This window comes from Apostichopus japonicus, chromosome 19, assembly GCF_037975245.1.
Source record: "Apostichopus japonicus isolate 1M-3 chromosome 19, ASM3797524v1, whole genome shotgun sequence".
In the NCBI taxonomy this organism is placed as follows: Eukaryota; Metazoa; Echinodermata; class Holothuroidea; order Aspidochirotida; family Stichopodidae; genus Apostichopus; species Apostichopus japonicus.
Window position 1 is genome coordinate 16,505,915 of NC_092579.1, and position 23,058 is coordinate 16,528,972.

Sequence of the window (23,058 nt, forward strand, 5' to 3'; positions counted from 1 at the left end):
ATGTTATTGCTATCAGCCAAGGCTCACTTGAAGTCCTGCCCGCTCAGTTTCTTTGTTATTGATCATATAATTAAAAGCAAAACTCAGTCGAACAGAAAATTCTTACTGCTAATTTTCTTACCTGGTTTTCCCGTTTCTATTTTGGAATGAGATCAGGTTTGTTATAGAATACCTCATTGCAACCAAAGTGCAAGAAATGACATGTTTGCCTGTTTGTTTTCCTTTCAGGTCTGGGAGTGTCCGAGCCATCCACACCCAGGAGACTCCATGGCCTAACAGCACCGATGAAGTTCCATTGAGTAGGCTGTGATGAAACCCTAAGCATTGTCAAAAATTTTGAGAACCAGAGACCAAGTTAACTGTACATAGTCAGCAATCAAGATATTTATGATAACTTATTACAAAGTCTTTCTTATAGTAGCAAGAAACTGAGTGAGGCAAAAAGCATTGCATATTTAGTATAAAATACAATACAGAACATATCAAAGTATGTGCCTCCAATTATTCTTTCCTAACCCCCCCCCTCCCCCATTCCTCCCTCTCTGTTTGCTGTTATTTTGCTTTAACGACATCCTTGGCTATGTTGGCTTAAATGCACATAACCCTAACAGAACAGTTTGCTTGTCTTTATCAGATAATATGACTGTTATCAAGCAAAGGGAAAGAAGGATGCTGTTCTGTGCGCTCCCAAGATCTTAAAAAAAAAGGTCCGTTTAGAACTTTTAGATATTTTGATGTTGTCACAACATTAAAACTGGTCATATTGGGCAATGTTTTCACTTCATAGAGACCCCCTCCCACACCCCCCCACCCCACCCATCAAAATCAACATTGGTGATCGCTGTGATTTTACAAATTGTAAGAGTATTTCCTGATTGCAACAACTATTTAATATTATCAGCTATCTAGAGTATGGATGATGGTCTCCAGCTTCTTACTGCTGGAGCTAGCTGGAATATTTTATAAGCAGTCCTGTTTTTTTAACCTATTTATTACATTTGCTACATGCTTCATAAGCATCAAACCTTTAAGAGCAGCTTGGAGTTTGGGTTATCTTCATTCATGGTTGTACCTTCCATGACTCCCTTTCATCCAAACTCTTTAAAATAGTACCACACCAGAGTGGCTGACCCCAGAGTGGCTGACCTCAGAGCAGCTGTTAGAAAGTATGAGCATTGTCTACCAAGTTTTCGTAAGATATCAGGTCCATCAGCAGCTATCCAATTCTTAGATTTAAGATTCTCCAAGCTCAAGATGGGCTCCTGTGATAGCACTGCTTGTAACAAGTAGCAATGTTGTAACAAGTACAAAATGCCGAGCAAGATACCAGCCAGTACTAGTTGAGAGCAATGTGGGTACTGTGTTTAGGGCACACTTTTATGCAAGTTTATATTTATTGATGGTATCTGGACATTGATCCATAGGGCACATTTGGGAATTGAAAATGTAGATAAAAACTGTAGATAATTTAAAGACAGGTATTGAAGATAGAAACAGGGTATCATAGATGTTTAAAATTAAAGAGAAGGTTATCGTTTCAAATTCATTCTTAGAAATTGCTTTCACTTGAAATTCTATTTTAAGTAGTATATAAATGGAAATCGGTGTCTGAACCATTTTAATTTCTATAATTTAATTTCATCCATTAGATAACTTTAGCTTTCTTAACTCCAATAATTTCATTTCATCTATATTAATTTATGACTTTAAGTAATGCGGTTGCTAGTTGTTTATTTATGCCAAACGTTTATATCTGTTGGCGTTAGTCAGTTTTAAAATTCTTTCTATGTATCCACAAAAAACCAATATTGTATTTTCTTTCCAAAATTTTCTTTGACTGTACTTTCTTCTAATGACATTTAGAAATAAACTTTTTTATTACATATTGAACACAAGTTTTTGCTTTTTCCCTGTTCTTTTATGATATATCTGACCACAAACCAATTCCCAGAAAGCTAATGGTTAAAGGTGGTCAGATACACAGGACAAATAACTGACTGGAAATGTCCATATACACTAACGTTATAGCAGGCTAGTAAACAACTTAATAAAGCAATGCCAATAATTGAGCGAATATCCCAATTATTACACTACTGAAGTCATAGCCGCTGCACAAAGATGAAACCACGAAGATGAAAAATATGAAACCCACCTTAGCTGGATGCTACAGGCCTCGCATTAGCTAAATATACGGATCAGTGTTGTAGCAAGGTACTTTTGAGTGGGGGGGCTGAAGACTGATGGCCGGCCTGGGGGAGGAAATTATTTGCATTTTCAGGTGGCCTCAGATGCAATTTGTTGCAATATAGCACACTTCAACACCCACTCCATTTTGTAAATAATTTTGCATTTTCACCTGGCCTTAGATGCAATTTGGTGCTCCAAATGAGATTTTTTTCTCATTTGGAAATGAAAAAGGGGTTTTCTGACTGGCGAAGCGGGGGGGCGGAATGATATTTCCGCCCCACCACATTTTTCACTGGGTGCTGGCGCCCCCCCCCCCAGCCCCCGGTTCCTACGCCCTTGATACGGATCTTGGGGGAGGGGTGAGGGGGTGATAGGAGACGTGGTTATTAGTTTACCACTAAAGACATGATTTTGACCTTGTAATGCGCGAATGTGACAATCCCCTGGCGCCATGTTACTGGGTACCGTAATTGTAAAGGTATATTTATCGTGATAAGTAGATTGTAAGGTCGTTCACTTCGGAATTAAAAAAACCCGTTTCCTGAATCAGCTAACCTTTCTTTTGGTTGACCTATATAATGATCATGAAACCGAGGGGAAAGAAAGACACGCGAAAGAAAACAAAATCTAGAAACTTGTTTGGATTTTATCAAAATTATAATTGCAGCTACGAATCATATACACTTCAAGATCAAAGACGACGAATCAGCAGTTCGGCGTATACCTTTATCTTCCATGACATAACGTCCGCAACATTGTTGGTTTCCATCAGGCATCCGTCTTTGAATCGAGATTATCAGGATATAATTCAAATAATTCAAACTTACTAATATAGGTTTCGTAATGATTCTAATTTATTCTGATGAAGTTAATACTGTTCCAATTGCCCTTTCCTGTACAAGTATCTCATATAATATACACAAATCAATTCGTAGCAGAACTACCAACAAACAACAGTTTATTTTATAGTTTACTTAAGTGCTTAAAGTCCCGACGGGATGCCTAATTTTTATTCCTAGGACGGGTAAGGGTGTCAGGTTTTTACAAATTTACAAATTCGTTTGAAATCAGAGTTAGGGTTTAGAAAGTGGGTTAGGGACTCAGCATTTTCGAAACTGAAGGATTGTCGTTCATAATCTGGGGTCAAAACTAGGAAAAAAGATTCAGAACATGTTTTTTGAAAAAGCGTCACATGTTTGGAATCCAGGGATTTGATTGGCCGATGCCCTTACAACTCTTGTTTAATATTACCATGCATGCACTGTGCGCCTATTTAATAAGCCTTCTTACATCTGTTTTCATTTCTTTCTCTCTGGTTTTCTAGAAGTAGCTTTCGTATTTATTCTATTGAAATTAACAATGTTCAAATTGATGAGACCAACATAACATATTATGTACAAATATCATATTATACATAAACAATCATATAATTGTAAAACAAACCTTAACCTATAAACACCAACAGTTTATCTTATCGTTAATTTTAAATTCCAACGGATACAAAACTTGTTATTGTAAATATACACCTGCTTCAGTTAAGCCTCTGTACATTTGTGTTACTTTTTTTACATTTTCCATGTTTTCTTAGTCGTGAAGTTTCATCATTTTGCTTGCAAACGCGTTAATACAAATCAACATACGAGTCACATAGACCCTCTGTACAGTGAAGTTCGGTACAATGTAACCTTTCTTTGTACAAGTATGCCACATCATATACACAATCAATATAAAATAAAACTATTAAACTTTAAAACTATAGAGGAACTTTTTATCTTATGGCATACTATCTAAAATTACAATGGATACAAAAGATTAAAAAGATGATTAAGAAAAAAGTATTCTGCATCAAATATTACCTCGAGTCACAAATCCTTTCGTTTGGACAAGTCACGTGCTTAGCATTGCTATTGTCACCATCTCCCTTCGCACCATACGTACATGCACATACTAGAATGGAGACACATGTACACACACGCCAACTGCAAAAATATACTAAGACTGACTACGACAAATAATAAAAGAAAAGTTCGACTTAATTGCAACTTAAAATGATCAGCGCATGGATATGTTACACAACATACTGCTTCCTCGTCTTCAACAGCATGTATGATCCTAGATGATTTAATTCCACTATTTCAAACAAAGTTGTCAAAGCCTTTCACAACAGATATAATTCTAACCATCTTAAAGCATATTTAAATTAAATTTGCCATGCTTGTCTGTGCCCCTTTTATGTTTTTCTTCAGAGATAAGGCAAGGGGCATCTGACAAATCTCTAAATAACACAAACCCACATAACGTACAATCACAAAAAGTCGGGTTGCCTATGCCAATGGATTAGGACAACGTTAAATACCTGATCCGAGATCAGGCAATACACAGAAGCCATAATAAAATCAAGTCATTTCATATATGTATAGTCACAGTGAAGTGTTTGTTTTTCTTGCAACTTTCTATAGGACCCATCATTAGGTTTGTAGATCGTGCTCTGATATTCCCGTCCCTCGATTGGAAGCTCAACCATATCACACTGTTCATTACCTTTTGTGATTGGAGAGCTGAATGCATCATCATAATCCAGAATACCCCCTCCATCGTAATATGTATTAGGAGGCGTATTGTTAAGCCTCTGGCCATTTACGTTACCTTTATCAAAAATACTGAAGGAATACTCGCCTGCCAACGACCCAGGAAGTCGTTGCGAACTTGGACGATGAAGTTTTCCAACAGCCTCCTCCTCCTTATCTTTAAACTTGTACTCAGCCGGAATTTGTTCGTAAACTGATTGTGACGTATTTGGCCCTTTTGGTTCATTTGGTAGCGGTAGATGACACCTTTTTGTTGCCTTGCCTTTTGTTGTTTCGTAATCAATCATGTCACCCAGCCGGAAGCTGACGGGACGTCGCTGACGTTTAGCTACCTTCCATAACACTACAGCAAACACGAACAAAACGGACGTAAATATGGTCACCACAGTGATCATCGCAATGGACGTGATGGATTGGTCATTCAAATTCAAAACTGGAAGCATCTTCTTGTGAGGATAAACGGTGGTCTTCTGCGAAATTACGGAACTACTTAGAAGGGGAGTGGACCAGGATTCTTCCTCTGTGTGGACTGTTTCTGTTGTGATCGATAACGTCGTGGTGATGTCATTTTGTGTGGTAATGGTTGGAATGGCAACAGACGTGGTTGGAAAACAGTTTCCCAATTCTGAGAGAGACAAAGAATGGAGTCTTCTGTTAGACAAGCCCTCTGGTGTTCGACAAACTGTTTCCTCGTCATTTGTCGACCTCCACGATACGGTGTTTTGATGGTCGAGAAACCAAGCCATAAATCCCCAAAGTGTACAGTCGCATTTCCACCTGTTTCTGCTTAAGTATATTTCTCCTTGGGAGGAAATAACGTTAGTTAGAGGAAGGAAAACGTCTTCCGGTATCGTTCTCAGTTCATTTCTTTCAAGATCGAGCACCCTTAGGTGTTGTAAACCGTTGAATGCTCCATTACCTACTCGATTCAAATAGTTATTACTCAAGTTAAAAATCTCCAGTTTATGATCTTCGGTAAAGAAGTTATTCGGTAAAACTTGAAGCTTGTTATACGACAAATCCAGAACCCTTAGTTGAACGAAATTTCGCAAACGAGATGGCATTGACCTGAGGTCATTATAACTAAAATGAAGTTCGAAAATGGATGTCGAAATTGAGCTCTGGATATAGGTACGATACAGTTTATTACAATCTACTGATCTGCCGGAAGGAGAAGTTGGAGAACCGTAAGTTACGGTAGAACATTGACAACCGCTCGGACAAGCGGAAGCAATTCCATCGAAGTTGACGATTGAGAAGATGACGATGCAATTAAAGAATCGAAGAGCAACAAGTTTGGTAAATGAAGCCATTGCACACAAGTAGATGACTCAAGCACGCAACGATCTACAATAGAAGTAATAAATAAGTACAGCATTTAAATAACTATGCACTTACATGCATTGCGTTTGAATTTACGAACAAGCTATATATGTTAATTATTGAACAATGTTGTGGAACATTTTTGTGGAATTTGAAAACATTGTTGTGTTTCCAAATTGCCCTAATTCCAAAATAACATTTTTCAAATCCCATAACTTAACTTAAATCGATCGATAATTTTTTTTATCTATGACCAGTTTTAGTTTTTTTTTCTCATTTTTCGTATGTTTTTTTCGGTAAGTTTACAACAGCACGAAAAAAACTAAAAACCTCCATTTAATTTTTCACATGTATAGGCTAGATACTTATGATTTGGTAAAGAAGAATTTCACTGTATCAATATCAGTACAGTTCCCTGCTACAGCTTTGCCCTTGAGTTAACAAGAAATGAATGCAACATAGACTATTGGTTTTATAGTTTCTAAAGACAAAAATAAATGCATATTTTCTTAAATTGGATGATATTCCTGTTAACTTACCTGTTTTAACTGCCAGGCGGCCAAGTGTAGAACGTTCTGGATATAGATTAGTTACTCTAGGGTTTATATTGCGAATTCTCGCTGGATATTATTCTGTTAACAGGTTTTTGTATCACTTTTTCTTTCACAATCTAGGGACGTTCATATATTTGAACCAGGTGCCTGGTCAAATGGCAAAGCTGCAATATGATGTCCCTTACATATACAAGGCCGTAGCTATACCGTGGGGCTGGGCACGTTCTCTTCCCCAGGCTCCTCCCCCCTGAAATTTTTTCCAAATGGTTTATACCATAAAGGAAAAACACAAAATTTTGCTTTACACAGTTAAAGCTGGCTATGCGCCTATATATAGCCACTACCCATGGCCAGTTTTCAATCACATTAGCTTTCCACACTGTACATGTATTCGGGAGAAAACATTGCCATGGTAGATGAATGTTTGATAAGTAGTTACAAATAACCACTACACCGTTTATAGCCAGTAGTCAATCACATAAGCTATTCACACTGTACATAATGTGGTGGGATACCAGGCTCGTATCCAGGGGGGCGTTGGGGGCGCGCGCTCCCCGGGTAAGGAAAAGAGGAGAGAAAAAAAGAGAAGAAAAAAGGGAAAAAGAGGGAGAAAAAAGTTTTGTTTGTTTACATTTGTGGTTAAGCTCTACAGAGGCTGTTAGTGGAATTAAAGCAGGACTGGGAGTTGTTATTAACTGTTGAACTGTAAGCATGAGAGCCCTATAGCCAGCCAATCAGCACTTGCCGATTCTTAGAAGTCTTTGAGCCTGAGGTATGTAGGCAGCCAGCCAAAATTTTGGCAAGGAGTGCTTCAGCATGGAACGCGAAAAGGGCAACCATATTTCGTTGTCTAAACTAAGTTTGTTGCAGTCTAAACCTCGTTGTTGCTGCTGTTTTACCACGTTGTTGCTCAAACTCACGTTGTTATTTTAACTTCCGTTGTCTAAACATACGTCGTTGTCTAAACTTACGTTGTTGCTATCGGCGCTGTTCAAAATTGCTCAACCGCGTAATGTAAACCAGAATGCAAAATGCTTTGAGGTTTCGATGACTTCAGTACACTAGAAAGGTGTTAGTGTAAGCAGAACTAGCTGTTACTATAGAAATGGCCCGAACCACCATTTTGATACATTAAATAAACACAGGCCAGTCTACTGTACGTGGCTATACACACCTGCACCAAAAACAATAGGGGTCTTGGAGGTCCAAGTCCATTTGGAGTCACCAAACGCAAACTTGTGGAAACCTTGTTTGATAAGCTACCGTATCTCCCACAGCCAGCCTATCAGATAACATGTGCGTTAGTACAACTCATACGAATAGGAGGCTGCACGGTAAACAACTTTTAAAATGTTACAATGTTATACTTATAGGCTATGCATATACGCTGTGAATGTCGGAAATCAAGTAAAACGTCGAGTGTCTAGACAAAGTACCAGCATAAAAATACTGCACTTTTAAACTGATTTCATTGAGCCCCTCCAACAATGTGTAGAGATAATCTGGGAATGTCGGCAATCAAGTAAAACGAGTGTCGAGACAAAATGCCAGCATAAAATACTGTACTTAAAATTGAATTATTGAAACCTTACATGATGTCTGGATTTGTTGTGAATGTCGGCAATCAAGTAAAACGAATGACAGTAATATTACTAAAGACAAATGTTTTCGTCCCGATCGAACACCAATTGCGTTTATTATATGACCTATACTTTTACTAGTGTTTATAGTTGAGAAGATGCGATCTTATCACTGCCTGTACTTTGTGAATGCTCTACACAATATATATATGGCGGATGCCATCCAGTGCCCTATCTTCGCTGTTTTACAAGGGCGGCCGTCCAACCTTCATTTCGCCTGCCCTGCCACTCTTTCCTCCTCCCCCCAACTCCGTATATAGTACCTCGATGCTTTGACCTGCAGCGATTTCACCAGCTACCCCAACTCTTCAAATATCCCCGCAAATGTAGTGTGCATATCTCGCTAAATTCCACGCAATTTGTATTAGGCCTGTTCAAACTTCGGAGTTTCAACTGCACATGCGCATATCCTGAAAATTTGTGGAGAAAAGATCATATCACCTTACCTACAACACATAGCCTTAGTCAAAACTCGAGTGTATCTTGGATGATTCGTTTCTTGCATAACATGTTAGCGGGTTTTTTGGTCTAAAATTCTTTACAATGCTGAGCGAGGTTTGTGCATATTCCATTTACAACACAATCCCTTTCGCAAATCGAAACTCCGAACTGGATTGGTGTTACGAATGAACTTGCTTGGCGGGTTTAGTAAACTAGTTCTGTGAGTCATATTGCCTACGTACTTCAATACTGTGCCCCTCTTGTTACTCACGAAGCGCAGACTACATCCAACCATAGAGCAACTGATCCAACATTTACCCTGGATGCTTTTCAGTATTTGGAAACAACCAACTCCACGAAAATTATAGTATTTAAATAACATTTTTACTCAATGTCGAAACTTCAATGACTACTTTTGACGATGTATGACTGCAGTAGTTTATGCACACGAATTAGTGTTGCACCAGAATCATGAATTAAGCACGTGGTCAAAGGGACCGCAAAACTTTACGCAAGTTTGCAACGAAGAAATAATTGTGGTATAAATGCACATTTTACATTATCAACTTTCAAAAGGGAGAGAACATAACATACTGTGAGATTTAAAGTCCTTTTCAGTATCAGAGATGTTGTGGTAGCTTCCCGCAAAATTCATAGATTGTCTCAACTCATAGCTTTCTGTGATAAAACAATTATTCAAATATGACATTAACAATATAAATGTAAATAACGTCCTCGGAGTTGTATCAACTATCATGTAAATATCGTTAACAACGTGATTTTGTTCGACAAATCAGGTTGTTAAGGATATTTACATGACTGTTGCTACAAATCCGGCATGACATTAACGATTACCCCCCCCCCCCCCCTTTCGCGTTACATAGTTAAACCATCATACTTTGCGTTCATTGAGCACTGAATATGCAAGCATGTTTGCAGACAATGGGTAAGGGACTATTAACCAAACAAATCTCGGGAAATTTGAGAAAACATCATTGGCTGTATTTAGCATGAAAATCTCTGTAATAGATATGTTGTTAGCACTGCATGGAAGCAACTTGCGGTTGATTGTTATAATTTTTTTGAAAAGAAAGAATGTGTTCACAACGGAACTTTAGATAGCAACGAAAGTGTAGACATTAACGTGAGTTTAGACATCAACTGTAAGGTTTATAAATCAACGTGAGTTTATACATTAAGACGCGTTTAGTCGTCAACGTGACTTTAGACATCATCGTAAGTTTAGACATCAACGAACAACAGCAACATGGTAAAATAGCAGCAACAGCTTTAGTTTAGACAGCAACAAACTTAGTTTAGGCAACGAAACAAACTTAGTTTAGGCAACGAAATACGGTTGCCCTTTTGCACCATTGGTGCTCTAGTTGACGTTTCCATTTTTCCTTTCTCACTAATGTATCTATATATATATATATACTATATATGGTCTAGCATAACGCGTGTGTGTGTGTATGGACGCCTTGAACAATTGTTCAATTGTGCAATGGAACCAACTGTGGCTGGTCTTGAACTCGACCGAGTCGTCGGGGAACATGAAGCATTTCGGGAAGGGGCGACCGCCCCCCCCCCGGGCAAATTTTCTCAATGATATCGCTAGTAATTTAAATAGACAATAAATAGACAATGCTTAGATGCAACTTACAAGGCCTGGGAAATGTCATTTCTAGCGACCTGGGAGGCTTTTTCGGCCAAAATTTTCTTGTACGCTTCGCGCCAACCCATGGTGGCGCTTCGCTTAGATAGTTTGCCTACAGGCTTCGCCCTTCCGTTGGCAAATTACTCGCTACACGCCTGTAATTCGAATTTGTAAAGCAAAGAGCAGACATCACATAATATCAGTGAGCATGAAAATGCATTTTCAAAAATGAACAGCCTCAAAACTGTCTATGTGTGTAGTCAAAGGCGTAGGAGCCCAATTGGATTTGGGGGCTGTAACGACTTGCCCGAAAAATATAACCAAAATTTCAACATGTCAATGTCAATATCATATAAGCAAGCATAGGTCATTACATCGCATGGTATCGTGTACCGTACGGTCCGTCAAAGTTGCGCAGTCATCCGCAGGCTGCTAATGTAAACAACGAAATGTCTTATGTAGATGGAGAAAAGCATACAGGTCCAATTATGTCAAAACTCTCTTTTACAGTAGTAATGGCGAATTAGTCTGCCAAGCTTAGAACTTTATTTTAATTACCAAGGAGATCATTTTTAAACTATTCATTTATTCTTAGCATATTGCACGAATTTTCAGGGGAACAAGTTTGGTTGGGGGGGGGGGGGGGGGGGTTGCAGCCCCGCCTCCTATGCCTATGTGTGTAGTGTTCGGTTTCGAAATATCTGATATCGGAAATATCTGCTATTTTTCATTTCCTTCAACCAAGTTTTATAATTGCCGTTATAAGAGGTTGTAATATTTCTACACCAATAAATTAACTGTGTCTGAAGTTTCGAAAACTTCCTGACCAACATTCTTCATCATACTTCCCTCTACTCGTAGCAATTTTGACCTGTCTGTTAGGGGTTCCAGGAGGTTTTTCTATATTGGTTGTCCATAGATTGAATTTTGTGCAACATTATGTATATGTTTTGAAGTGATTTTCTTCACGAGAAATGTGAATTTTCAAATTCTGAACAAATAATAGGCTTTAAACTTTGAAAAGTGGGGCTTTCGGATATTGTGGGCCGTGACGTAGAATCACCTACAAAAGCAATGATCCACAGGACATGCAATGAGGTCGAACATGATGTGTGACTGGTGAAAATCTTCAAAAAGGTTATGGATGAAAAAAAATGGGAAATACTTGGTTTTCAGGCAAAAGTGTACATCTGGTTGGTCATTTTCAAGCCCGAGAAGTGCCATTTCCGGTGATCTATGGGGTATCAAAACCTGAAATTTTCTTGTACGCTCCGCGCCAACCGATGGTGGCGCTCCGCTTAGATAGTAATTCGCGCCCCCGGGTTACAAAATCCTGGATACGCCCCTGGATACAATTGTTATGCAGGATGAATGTTTGATTAGTAGTCAGAAATAACCACTACACATAGCCAGTATTCAATCACATTAGCTATTCACACTGTACATGATGTGGTGGGTGATACAATTGTCATGCAGGATGAATGTTTGATTAGTAGTCAGAAATAAACACTACACCGTTTATAGCCAGTATTCAATCACATTAGCTATCCACACTGTACATAATGTGGTGGGTGATACCATTGTCATGCAGGATGAATTTTTGATTAGTAATCAGAAATAACCATTACACATAGCCAGTATTCAATCACATTAGCTATTCACACTGTACATCTATGGTGGGTGATACCATTGTCATGCAGGATGAATTTTTGATTAGTAGTCAGAAATAACCATTACACATAGCCAGTATTCAATCACATAAGCTATTCACACTGTACATGATGTGGTGGGTGATACCATTGTCATGCAGGATGAATTTTTGATTAGTAATCAGAAATAACCATTACACATAGCCAGTATTCAATCACATTAGCTATTCACACTGTACATAATGTGTGGGTGATACAATTGTCATGCAGGATGAATTTTTGATTATTAGTCAGAAATAACCATTACACATAGCCAGTATTCAATCACATTAGCTATTCACACTGTACATCTATGGTGGGTGATACCATTGTCATGCAGGATGAATGTTTAATTAGTAGTCAGAAATAACCATTACACATAGCCAGTATTCAATCACATTAGCTACTCACACTGTACATATAAGGTGGGTGATACCATTGTCATGCAGGATGAATTTTTAATTAGTAGTCAGAAATAACCATTACACATAGCCAGTATTCAATCACATTAGCTATTCACACTGTACATATATGGTGGGTGATACCATTGTCATGCAGGATGAATGTTTAATTAGTAGTCAGAAATAACCACTACACATAGCCAGTATTCAATCACATTAGCTATCCAAACTGTATATATATGGTGGGAGATACCATTGTCTTGCAGGATGAATGTTTAATTAGTAGTCAGTTTACTTCTCACAGGTATAGTGTTTAATCATAAATGAGCATCCACACTATACATATGATGGTAGATACCAATGTTATGCAGGATGAATGTTTTTGTTTGTGAGTTGCGTTCCTTACAAACAATGATAGTAATTTACGTGTTCCTAAAAGGTTAAAAGTCCCTACTGATGAGACTGTTGTTTCCAGTTACTATCGTTACGTTTGATAGGTTGGTTATGAAATCAATTTCTGATGATGTAAACACAAAAGAGGATAAGAGGGGCTTTATTGCTATTTAAAAGAAATCGCTGTCGAAAAATGGGAACGCTATACGCAACGGGAACTGACACAATGGGTTGGAAGTACAATACACTTCGTACACGTGTCCTATCTCAAACTCTTAACGGTCAAGTTACATAAATATCGACAAGTGCCATTTAAGTCATCAACGAAAAAATGGTGGGTAGGGAGTCTCCTTTTAGTATGATTTTGTAGTAAATATTCACAAAATGATGACGAGGTACTTTTTTGCTAAAGTTTGAACTGATTCGTAGAGATCGAACGAATGAAAAACTGTGATGAATTATTATGCAAAAGTACCAAAAACGATTGTAGAGGTAAGGTTCGTTTAGTTCTTTTTGAAAACGGAATCACTTTCAACGACCTTAACAAATTGAGAGGGTGACTGCGGATTGTAAAGTCAGCAATGACAATAAAGCGGGTTCGGTAATTACTCTTACGGTTAGATTCACGTTCGACCCGACAGCAGACAGAAACTGTGTAAACTAAACTGAAACTAAACTGAATTAAACAGGTCACGCATCCGGGGTATATGTATGCTAAGTTCTTTCATCCGCTCTTATATCCTTTCGGGGAAACATTTCATACTTTAGTTTTGATTTTATTCATGCTTGTTCCATTCAACTCTCCCGCAATAACGAGAATAATCACAAAACACCTTCCGTTTAGCCATCCAACAACATGCGAATCTATTTCCCCATGGAACAAATTAACCTAATTATGTATAAAAACAGGTGCGTATCCAGGGGGGGCGTTCGGACGCGCGCCCCCCGGGTAAGGAAAAGAGGAGAGAAAAAAAAAAGAGAAGAAAAAAGGGAAAAGGAGGGGAAAAAAGAAAAGGAGGAGAGGAAGGAAGGGAAAAGAAAAAGAAAAAAGAGAGAAAAAGGAGAAAAGGAGGGAGTAGAAGATAGCCAAGACCTCGGGAAGAGAAAGATCCCTATTATATACACAGGGTAGCCAGTGACAGATCAAGGATTACGGAGGGGGTGTGCGCCTCACCCTACCCCTTACCCCGACAACTCCATTTTTGACGTTTCCGTTTTTCCTCTCTCACTAATGTACTTGAACTCGACCGAGTCGTCGGGGAACATAACGCATTTCGGAAAGGGGGCGACCGACCCCCCCCCCCCGAGCAAATTTTCTTTATGACATCGCTAGTAATTTCAAAATAGACAATGCTTAGATGCAACTTACAAGGCCTGGGAAGTGTCATTTCCAGCGATCTGGGAGGCATTTTCGGCCAAAATTTTTCTTGTACGCTTCGCGCCAACTCATGGTGGCGCTTCGCTTAGATAGTTTGCCTACAGGCTTCGCCCTCCCTTGGCAATTACTCGCTACACGCCTGTTCGAATTTGTAAAGCAAAGAGCAGATATAACATCATATCAATGAGCATTGAAATGCATGTTCCACGATGTACAGCCTCAAAAACTGTCAATGTGTGTAGTCAAAGGCGTAGGAGCCAGATTGGATTTGGGGGCTGTAATGACTTGCCCGAAAAAAAAGCCAAAATATTTCGCGCGCTAAGCGCGCATTCAACATGTCGATGCCAATATCATATAGGCAAGATCGGTCATTACATTGTATGGCATCGTGTACCGCACGGTCCGTCAAAGTTGCACAGTATACCGCCGGATGCTAATTAAACAACCAAATGTCTTATGTAGATGGAGAAAAAGCATACAGATCCATTTATGTCAAAACTCTCTTTTACAGTAGTAATGTCGGCCAAGCTTAGAACATTATTTAAATTACCAAGGAGATCATTTTAAGCTATTCATTGCTATTTATTTTTCTTTCAGTAGGTGCCCCAAAAAATGGGAAAACAATTGGGGGGGGGGGGCTGCAGCCCCCGCCTCCTACGGGACCTACGCCTATGAGTGAAGTGTTCGGTTTCGATATACCTGATATCGGAAATATCTGCTATTTTTCTGTTCCTTCAACCAAGTTTTGTAAAAGCCATTATAAGAGGTTTTAATATTTCTACACCAATAAATTAACTGTGTCGGAATTTTCGAAAATTTCCTCACCAACATTCTTCATCATACTTTCCTCTACTCGTTCAATTTTGACCTGTCTGTTAGGGGTTCAAGGAGGTTTTTCTATATTGGTTGTCTATAGACTGAATTTTGTGCAATATTATGGGTATGTTTTCAAGTGATTTTATTCACGAGAAAAGTGAATTTTCAAATTCTCAACAAGTAATGGGCTTAAAACCTTCAAAAGTGGGGCTTTCGGATATTGTGGGCCGTGACGTAGAATAACCTACAAAAGCAATGATCCATCGGACATGCAATGAGGTCGAACATGATGTGTGACTGGTGACAATCTTCAAAAAGGTTATGGATGGAAAAAACTTTTGGGAAATACTTGGTTCTCAGGCAAAAGTGTACATCTGGTTGGTCATTTTCAAGCCCGAGAAGTGCCATTTCCGGTGATCTGGGGGTATCAAAACCAGAAATTTTCTTGTACGCTCCGCGCCAACCGATGGTGGCGCTCCGCTTAGATAGTAATTCGCGCCCCCCGGGTTAGAAAATCCTGGATACGCGCCTGAAAAAGGTAGAAGAATATATATTTTTTTCTTACAGAAAAAGAAACTGTACCATATCATACCTCCAGTAATACCAAGGACGTTGCATTTTTCTTATTTTTTAAAATATATTTTTTATTTGCATTGATCTCTTGTTCAGTATAACTGTGGAAACAAAATAACAAGGATGTCATATAATAAATTCATTTTTCCAAAAAAGTAATAGCAATAATCTCTTATAGTGTGTACATGTTACAACAGTCAAAATGCTTCATGTGAAGCACATATAATCTTCAAACTTTTTAATTCCTTTTTTTTGGGGGGGCTATTTTTTGTTAATAAGTATATAAAATCTGAATATGCAGGCGAAAGCGTAACTGATATTTAAATGTTTGAAAACATGGTAACGTATTGTTTAACTTTCAATAAAAGATTTCATATTTCGCATAAAAATTGTGAAACTATACTTCCTCGTTTTGTCTTCATAATAGCCAAAGCAAACGTTTTCATAATTAATTTTAAACTTTTTGACTTAAAGATATCCATATCAATGTTATTCCATACATCTGCCACCCTTCTGCATTGCCAAAAAAATTGATTCACCGACATTGCATTAATTAAGCAAGAGCGAAAAAAGGCGTAATTTTAAAGAAATTGTAATTTTAAAAGTAAATTTTCCTGTGTACAGTATCCCTTTAAGTGTAAATGGCGACATTTCCTTGTAACTGGTCGACTATGCATCTCTCTGTTAGAATATTTAGAATAATGTACAGCATGTACAAAACTGAGCCAACTCTCTCTTTTGGCTCTTTGCAATCATTTTGAGACTTTACTAATTAAATATGAACTATATGGTGTTCACATTTGTTGTAAATTCCTTTAAAAAAAGAAGGATTTAAACCAGGGTTGTCCAACCTATGGCCCGCGGGCCACAGTCCGGCCCGCCGCAGGGTTGCGTTCGGCCCGCCAGAGATGCTCTACGGTGCGAAATTTTAGTGAGCAGTTTTAAGCCAGATAATCAATCATTCGAACCTTCTGGGTCCAAAAAACTGCATACAGGTTAGGTTGTGTGACTCTCTCAGTGGAGGGGGGGGGGGCGGCTGGACTTTATTCATCTGTTTTATCAGGAAGGAAAATAAATCAGTGTGCTCCGCGCGCAGTGCTCACATTTTGTTGCCTTGGGCTTCGGGCGAAAAATCGAGAGTAGGATTCATGCAGCCCCCTCCTTCATCATAATCATTCAATGTGGCCCTCCTCTGCAAAAGGTTGGACAACCCTGAATTAAACAAACGCAGTTTAAGTATTACACAACTGAAATATGAATTTCCAAATAAAACCAAATTTAGTTCGATACTTTCTCATGATCAAGTATAGGCATAGCTTATATCTGTACAGCAGTCATGGCTCATGAATATGCATATATTTATGAACGAATAGTGTCAAAACGCCTGTCTGGGTTACCCGTTTATTTAATTGAGACAAAAGTGTTATATTTATGTTTCTTACATTTTCGTTAATAGAGAACATTGTATTATGTGTTCATTTTGACATTATCTAACCTGGAAAAAGGTAAAACCATCTTCTAGGAGTCATGAATATGCATATTAGGCTTATTCAATGTTAAATTTGTAACATATTATAGAAACAGGATAGGTGACAAGCATAGGGTTAAGTCTTCTCACATGGTTCTAATATTTACATATCTTATAACCTATATGTGATCAAAACAGAAAGTGCTCGTAATAATCTACAATTAGATGTTATCCTAATCCTTTCTTCTATAAACACAGAGTCGTTCGGGTTTTTTCCAGCTTGTATCTTTTCGAGATGCTGCAGCATGACGTCACCATTTTACTGAATTAAAAAAAAATAATGACTAATTGTAATCTCATCTTTATTCCGCCAAGCATCCATTATTTACAGTAATCAATTATTGTCTCCACATTTTGGCTTGCTGCGAAATGGTCAAAGTTATTCAACTTATTTTTTTTCTTGGGGCCTACATCTATAGTCATCACAAGGAAACTGAACTGTTGATGTTCTGAGCTGCGTCAGCCAAAGTGTGTCAGCCAACCACGAGTAACCCATCGGTTTGCTTTTAAATATTATATTTATATAGATATCTTGGTTATTTTTGCTGAAACTTCTTAAAACTACTAGAAAAACAGAAAGATTGAAAAATAGGTATGATTGTTGCCTCAGTGCTCGATTTGAAAATCTTACAGTGAAACTTAAGACTTTCCGAGACAACAATTTAGTGCTATAGTTGCTTTTCGGAGCTATGTAGTAGGTATAGTGATCTTACACACATATATCGAGGAGCTCAAACAAAATTGTGTTCAAGTTTCATCATGTCCTTGAAGTGGTTAATATCATTGTGCTTAATATAATATACTTTCATGTGTTTGTCTGCTCTCTCTATGAATTTAGATGATTCGTGTTTCCAATCATGAGGCATGAGTTGCTACTTCACAACTAATGTTTTACATAGCTCTACAAGTAACAGACAGCAAAAACGATCAAAACTAATAAACAACAATGAAGCACAGATCAATACGTAATATGAATATGGAGATATAAATTTTTCAGTATTTTATTCAACAACATGATTTGCGAAAAGGATAGATCAGAAGGGGTGGGTGGGGGTGTCTGAATTTTTCTTCAAGAGGAGGTATAAGACGCATGAATTGTTCTTCAAGAGGAGGTATAAGACGCATGAATTTGATATCATTGGGTTAAACCACAAAATGACCTCATTTGTGTTTAACAAAGATAGCATTTCAACAAATTGGTGCATGAATTACAAGAAAAGAGGTAATGTGTACATTACATTTAGCGATAAGCACCAAAGAGGACACTTCTCATGCAGGTGAGCCTGAAGGGGTGGGTGACTGCCTTGCTCCACCGAGTCTTCCGCCCATGCTCGAAGCTATAACTATTGCACACAGCAAACCCAATCGTTTTATCACGTGGTTTAGTCAGAGGGAAGTATATATGATATACCTTATTAGAACGCTTGATTTTATCGGTGAATCGTAGTCTGATGTTCGTGTAGTAAGACGCTTTGTCATATAGTAATGTCTTTGTGTCCCCTATGATTGAACTTTAATATGCATGGATTACAATCTACGTACTCATTCGGTGTATCGCAGTCTGATATTGGTGTAGTAAGACGCTTTGTCATATAGAAATGTCTTTGTGTCCCCTATGATTGAACTGTAATATGCATGGATTACAATCTGCGTATTCATTATCTTCTTCATCATAATAACATCCATAATCATTTGCATCTTTAAGTGCCAGGTCCGGAATTCGAATAATGACCGCTTGCCGGGTTGTCGTAGACGATCCGGTTATTTACTTGTCAGCCTTTCGTCAAAAATCTTCCAGGAATAGGTCCCTTTCAACCACCCAGAATCTCGTTGCCAACTTGGACCATCGTTTTTTCTAACAGACTGAAAGCGAAACGTATTGAAATCACCTGGAATGTATTCGTAATCAGAAGTATTTGCCAAGTTACTAGGGCTTTCTGGTAGCGGTTGCTGACATCTTCCTGGTGTATACGAGACCCTACTTGTCACATCAATTTTCGGTTTGCCGCTATCCAACTCAATCGGCTGGATGCTGACGGGAGCTTGCTGACGTTTAGCTACCTTCCATAATACTACAGCAAAAATAAACAAAATAAACATAAATATGGTAACCACAACGATCATCGCAATGGCCATGATGGATTGCACATTTAGATTCAAAGATGGTATAATCTTCTTGTGAGGATCAACGGTGGTCCTCTGCGAAATTAGGGATCTACTTAAAAAGGGAGTGGACCAGGCTTCTTCCTCTGTGTAGACATTTTCTGTTGTGACTGATAACGACATGCTGATTGCCTTTTGTGTGGTTCTGGCTGGATTGGCAACATACGTGGTTGGAAAACAGTTTCCCAATTCTGAGAGAGACAAAGAATGGAGTCTTCTGTTGGACAAGCCCTCTGGTGTTCGACAAACTGTTTCCTCGTCATTTGTCGAACTCCACGATACGGTGTTTTGATGGTCGAGGAACCAAGCCATAAATCCCCAAAGTGTACAGTCGCATTTCCACTTGTTTCTGCTTAAGTATATTTCTCCTTGGGAGGAAATAACGTTAGTTAGAGGAAGGAAAACGTCTTCCGGTATCGTGTTCAGTTCATTTCTTTCAAGATCAAGTACCTTTAGGTGTTGTAAACCGTTGAATGCTCCATTACCTACTCGATTCAAATAGTTATTACTCAAGTTCAAAGTCTCCAGTTTATGATCTTCGGTAAAGGTATTATTCGGTAAAACTTGAAGCTTGTTATTCGACAAATCCAGAACCTTTAGTTCAACGAAATTTCGCAAACGAGATGGCATTGACCTGAGGTCATTATAACTAAAATGAAGTTCGATAATGGATGTCGAAATTGAGTTCTGGATTTCTCTAAGATACAGTTTACTACAATCTACTGATCTACCGGAAGTAGAACCGTGAGTTACGTCATTACAATCACAACCGCTCGGACAAGCGGAGGCAATTCCATCGAAGTTGACGATTGAGAAGACGGCGATGCAATGGAAGATAGAAAGACTAAAACTGGGTATAAATGAAGCCATTGGAAACCATGAGGCGATGCGAGTCAATTATTTAACGGTTCTCCTCAGAAACAGTTGGCAAACTGCAATAGAAGCAACGATGAAGAGATGAATTACACACGCCCATATTTTACAAACATTAATTATATTAATTAACTATATTAATTAACTACTGTTTTGCCGATATCACTTTCGTTAATCCTATAACTGAGTCAAAGTTTAGAGCTGTTATCAATGATTTGATTTTGAGACTGGAATGATTCAAATTGCAATATTCGTCAATACGGCCATACAATTGTTTACTGTACAGATTACAGTGTGCAAGAGTCGAAATATGAAAATTTTATTAGTAAGACAAATAGCAGCCATAAAATATAATCATACCATCTTTATGCACAACATTTACTCAGGTATTGAGGCCTCATCATCTGTTTAGTCCAAAAGGAGTTATATTGAGATGTTTAGAATTTCTTTATATTTGAAAATCTAAAACTAAAAGTGAAATACAAATGCAGAAAAGATTTGTGTTTTCTTGGACGACGACATATCAGTATAACTTACATTTTTCTAAGATCATCCTCAAACATTTCATATAATGTCACAAATATGAGTCCTGGCTTCATGCAAAGAATAGTTCTGTGCAGGGTGTGACAGGGCATTAAATGAAAATACTGTCACGTGAAAATGGAAGAAACTGGATCTTATGTAACAATGCATCGATCTTTCAAAGATGATGATAACTTCCGGAATCAGTTTTAGGAGCTAGAAAAAATGGATAACGTTAACTACTTATTTCCGTTTTTAGCACATGATATTCATAGCTGTGAGAATGTTGAGCATGAACCAGACTTGGGTATTGAATCCATACTGGTTATTGTATTCTATCATAAAGTAGCTTACCTGTGTTGTACTCAGTCGCGTTCTGAAATAGTCTCGGGCTCGTGTTTGTACGTCAAAGGGGATTCCACATATCCACACGGAAGGTTGGTCAAGATGATCGTACCCATACAGTCGTATTGCTTAGCCACTGCCAAACAATATCCTTAATCGGACCTAAGTGACTTGTTATTTTGCCATAGTATGATGTGTAATGCGCAGAACTTAATGTGAGGCAGTAATTCAATTTCGTTGACGTGGGAATATTTTTAATCGTTGTTTCTAACTATAAATCAATATGCGTTACTGTTTAGATCAGTTAACTGTTATTAAGACAGTTTTGGGAATTGTTGTCAGGTTCCTTCTTTCCTCACCCATTTAATAACCTTTACTTTCGTCTGTATAATATTGATCTGGTTTCAATTACTATTCTCAGAAAGCTTCCTTTAAATAGCACTTTCGTTTCTAACATGTTATTGTATTTCTAGCACTTTGTTTTTCCCCTCATTAAGAAAAGCAAAGGTATAACAGATGATAGTTTCTATCAAGCGCAGTATCTCTCATGCCCTGTTGACTAAAACAAAAGAAAGAGTGCAGTATATTCCCTACCCTGTTGACTTAAAAAAGAGGAACTTCATTTTCGTCTTGATATAGCAACAGTCTTATAAACTGGCCAAAGGGCTGTAAGCTTTGTCACCAACAAAGAGATACGTAGAACAGCCTCTGTATGCAGACTCACTCTCCCTTCCCAGCACCTGTCTCTGTTTCCTAGTAACTCTATCTCTCTCTATGTTCCCAGCACATGTCTCTGTTTCTATCTGTTTCCTAGTAACTCTCTCTCTGTTCCCAGCACCTGTCTCTGTTTCTATCTGTTTCCTAGTAACTCTCTCTCTGTTCCCAGCACCTGTCTCTGTTTCTATCTGTTTCCTAGTAACTCTCTCTCTCTGTTCCCAGCACCTGTCTCTGTTTCTCTCTGTTTCCTAGTAACTCTCTCTCTGTTCCCAGCACCTGTCTCTGTTTCCTAGTAACTCTCTCGCTGTTCCCAGCACCTTCCTTTGTTTTCCAGTAACTCTTTCTCTGTTCCCAGCACCTGTCTCTGTTTCTATCTGTTTACTAGTAACTCTCTCTCCTTTCCCAGCACCTGTCTCTGTTTTCCAGTAACTCTCTCTCTCTTCCCAGCACCTGTCTCTGTTTCTATCTGTTTCCTAGTAACTCTCTCTCTGTTCCCAGCACCTGTCTCTGTTTCTATCTGTTTCCTAGTAACTCTCTCTCTGTTCCCAGCACCTGTCTCTGTTTCTATCTGTTTCCTAGTAACTCTCTCTCTGTTCCCAGCACCTGTCTCTGTTTCTATCTGTTTCCTAGTAAATCTCTCTCTGTTCCCAGCACCTGTCTCTGTTTCTATCTGTTTCCTAGTAACTCTCTCTCTCTCTCTGTTCCCAGCACCTGTCTCTGTTTCTATCTGTTTCCTATAGTAACCCTCTCTGATCCCAGCATCTGTCTCTGTTTCTATCTGTTTCCTAGTAACTCTCTGTTCCCAGCACCTGTCTCTGTTTCCTAGTAACTCTCTCTGTTTCCTAGTAACTCTCTCTCCCCACCCAGCACCTGTCTCTGTTTCCTATAGTAACTCTCTCTCTCTGATCCCAGCATCTGTCTCTGTTTCTATCTGTTTCCTAGTAACTCTCTGTTCCCAGCACCTGTCTCTGTTTCCTAGTAACTCTCTCTGTTTCCTAGTAACTCTCTCTCCCCACCCAGCACCTGTCTCTGTTTCTATCTGTTTCCTATAGTAACTCTCTCTGATCCCAGCATCTGTCTCTGTTTCTGTCTGTTTCCTAGTAACTCTCTCTCTGTTCCCAACACCTGTCTCTGTTTCTATCTGTTTCCTATAGTAACTCTCTCTGATCCCAGCATCTGTCTCTGTTTCTATCTGTTTCCTAGTAACTCTCTCTCTGTTCCCAACACCTGTCTCTGTTTCTATCTGTTTCCTAATAACTCTCTCTCTGTTC

At 38.6% G+C, this 23,058-nt stretch overlaps 2 protein-coding genes across 6 annotated transcripts in view; one reads left to right on the forward strand and one right to left on the reverse strand.

The window, feature by feature from the left end:
- Positions 1 to 3,161, forward strand: part of LOC139959974 (uncharacterized) — a 132,900-nt gene extending 129,739 nt beyond the window's left edge. For all 4 annotated transcript variants that reach the window (XM_071957935.1, XM_071957933.1, XM_071957934.1 and 1 more), the window contains one exon: positions 229 to 3,161. In XM_071957935.1, the coding sequence (XP_071814036.1) occupies positions 229 to 310 (82 nt within the window). In that variant the 3' untranslated portion in view covers positions 311 to 3,161. The remainder of the gene's footprint in view (positions 1 to 228) is intronic.
- Positions 2,823 to 21,429, reverse strand: LOC139959978 (uncharacterized). 2 transcript variants are annotated; one of them, XM_071957943.1, is made up of 3 exons: positions 21,080 to 21,429; positions 6,638 to 20,262; positions 5,676 to 6,122 (listed from the first exon to the last, which is right to left on the reverse strand). In XM_071957943.1, exon 2 carries the CDS (start codon positions 20,198 to 20,200, stop codon positions 18,929 to 18,931), a length of 1,272 nt encoding a protein of 423 aa, XP_071814044.1. In that variant the 5' UTR covers positions 20,201 to 20,262; positions 21,080 to 21,429; the 3' UTR covers positions 5,676 to 6,122; positions 6,638 to 18,928. The 2 variants fall into 2 exon arrangements, with proteins under 2 accessions (XP_071814043.1, XP_071814044.1); XM_071957942.1 differs by lacking the exon at positions 21,080 to 21,429 and having other exon boundaries at positions 2,823 to 6,122; positions 6,638 to 6,796.
- Positions 21,430 to 23,058: the final 1,629 nt, after the last annotated feature.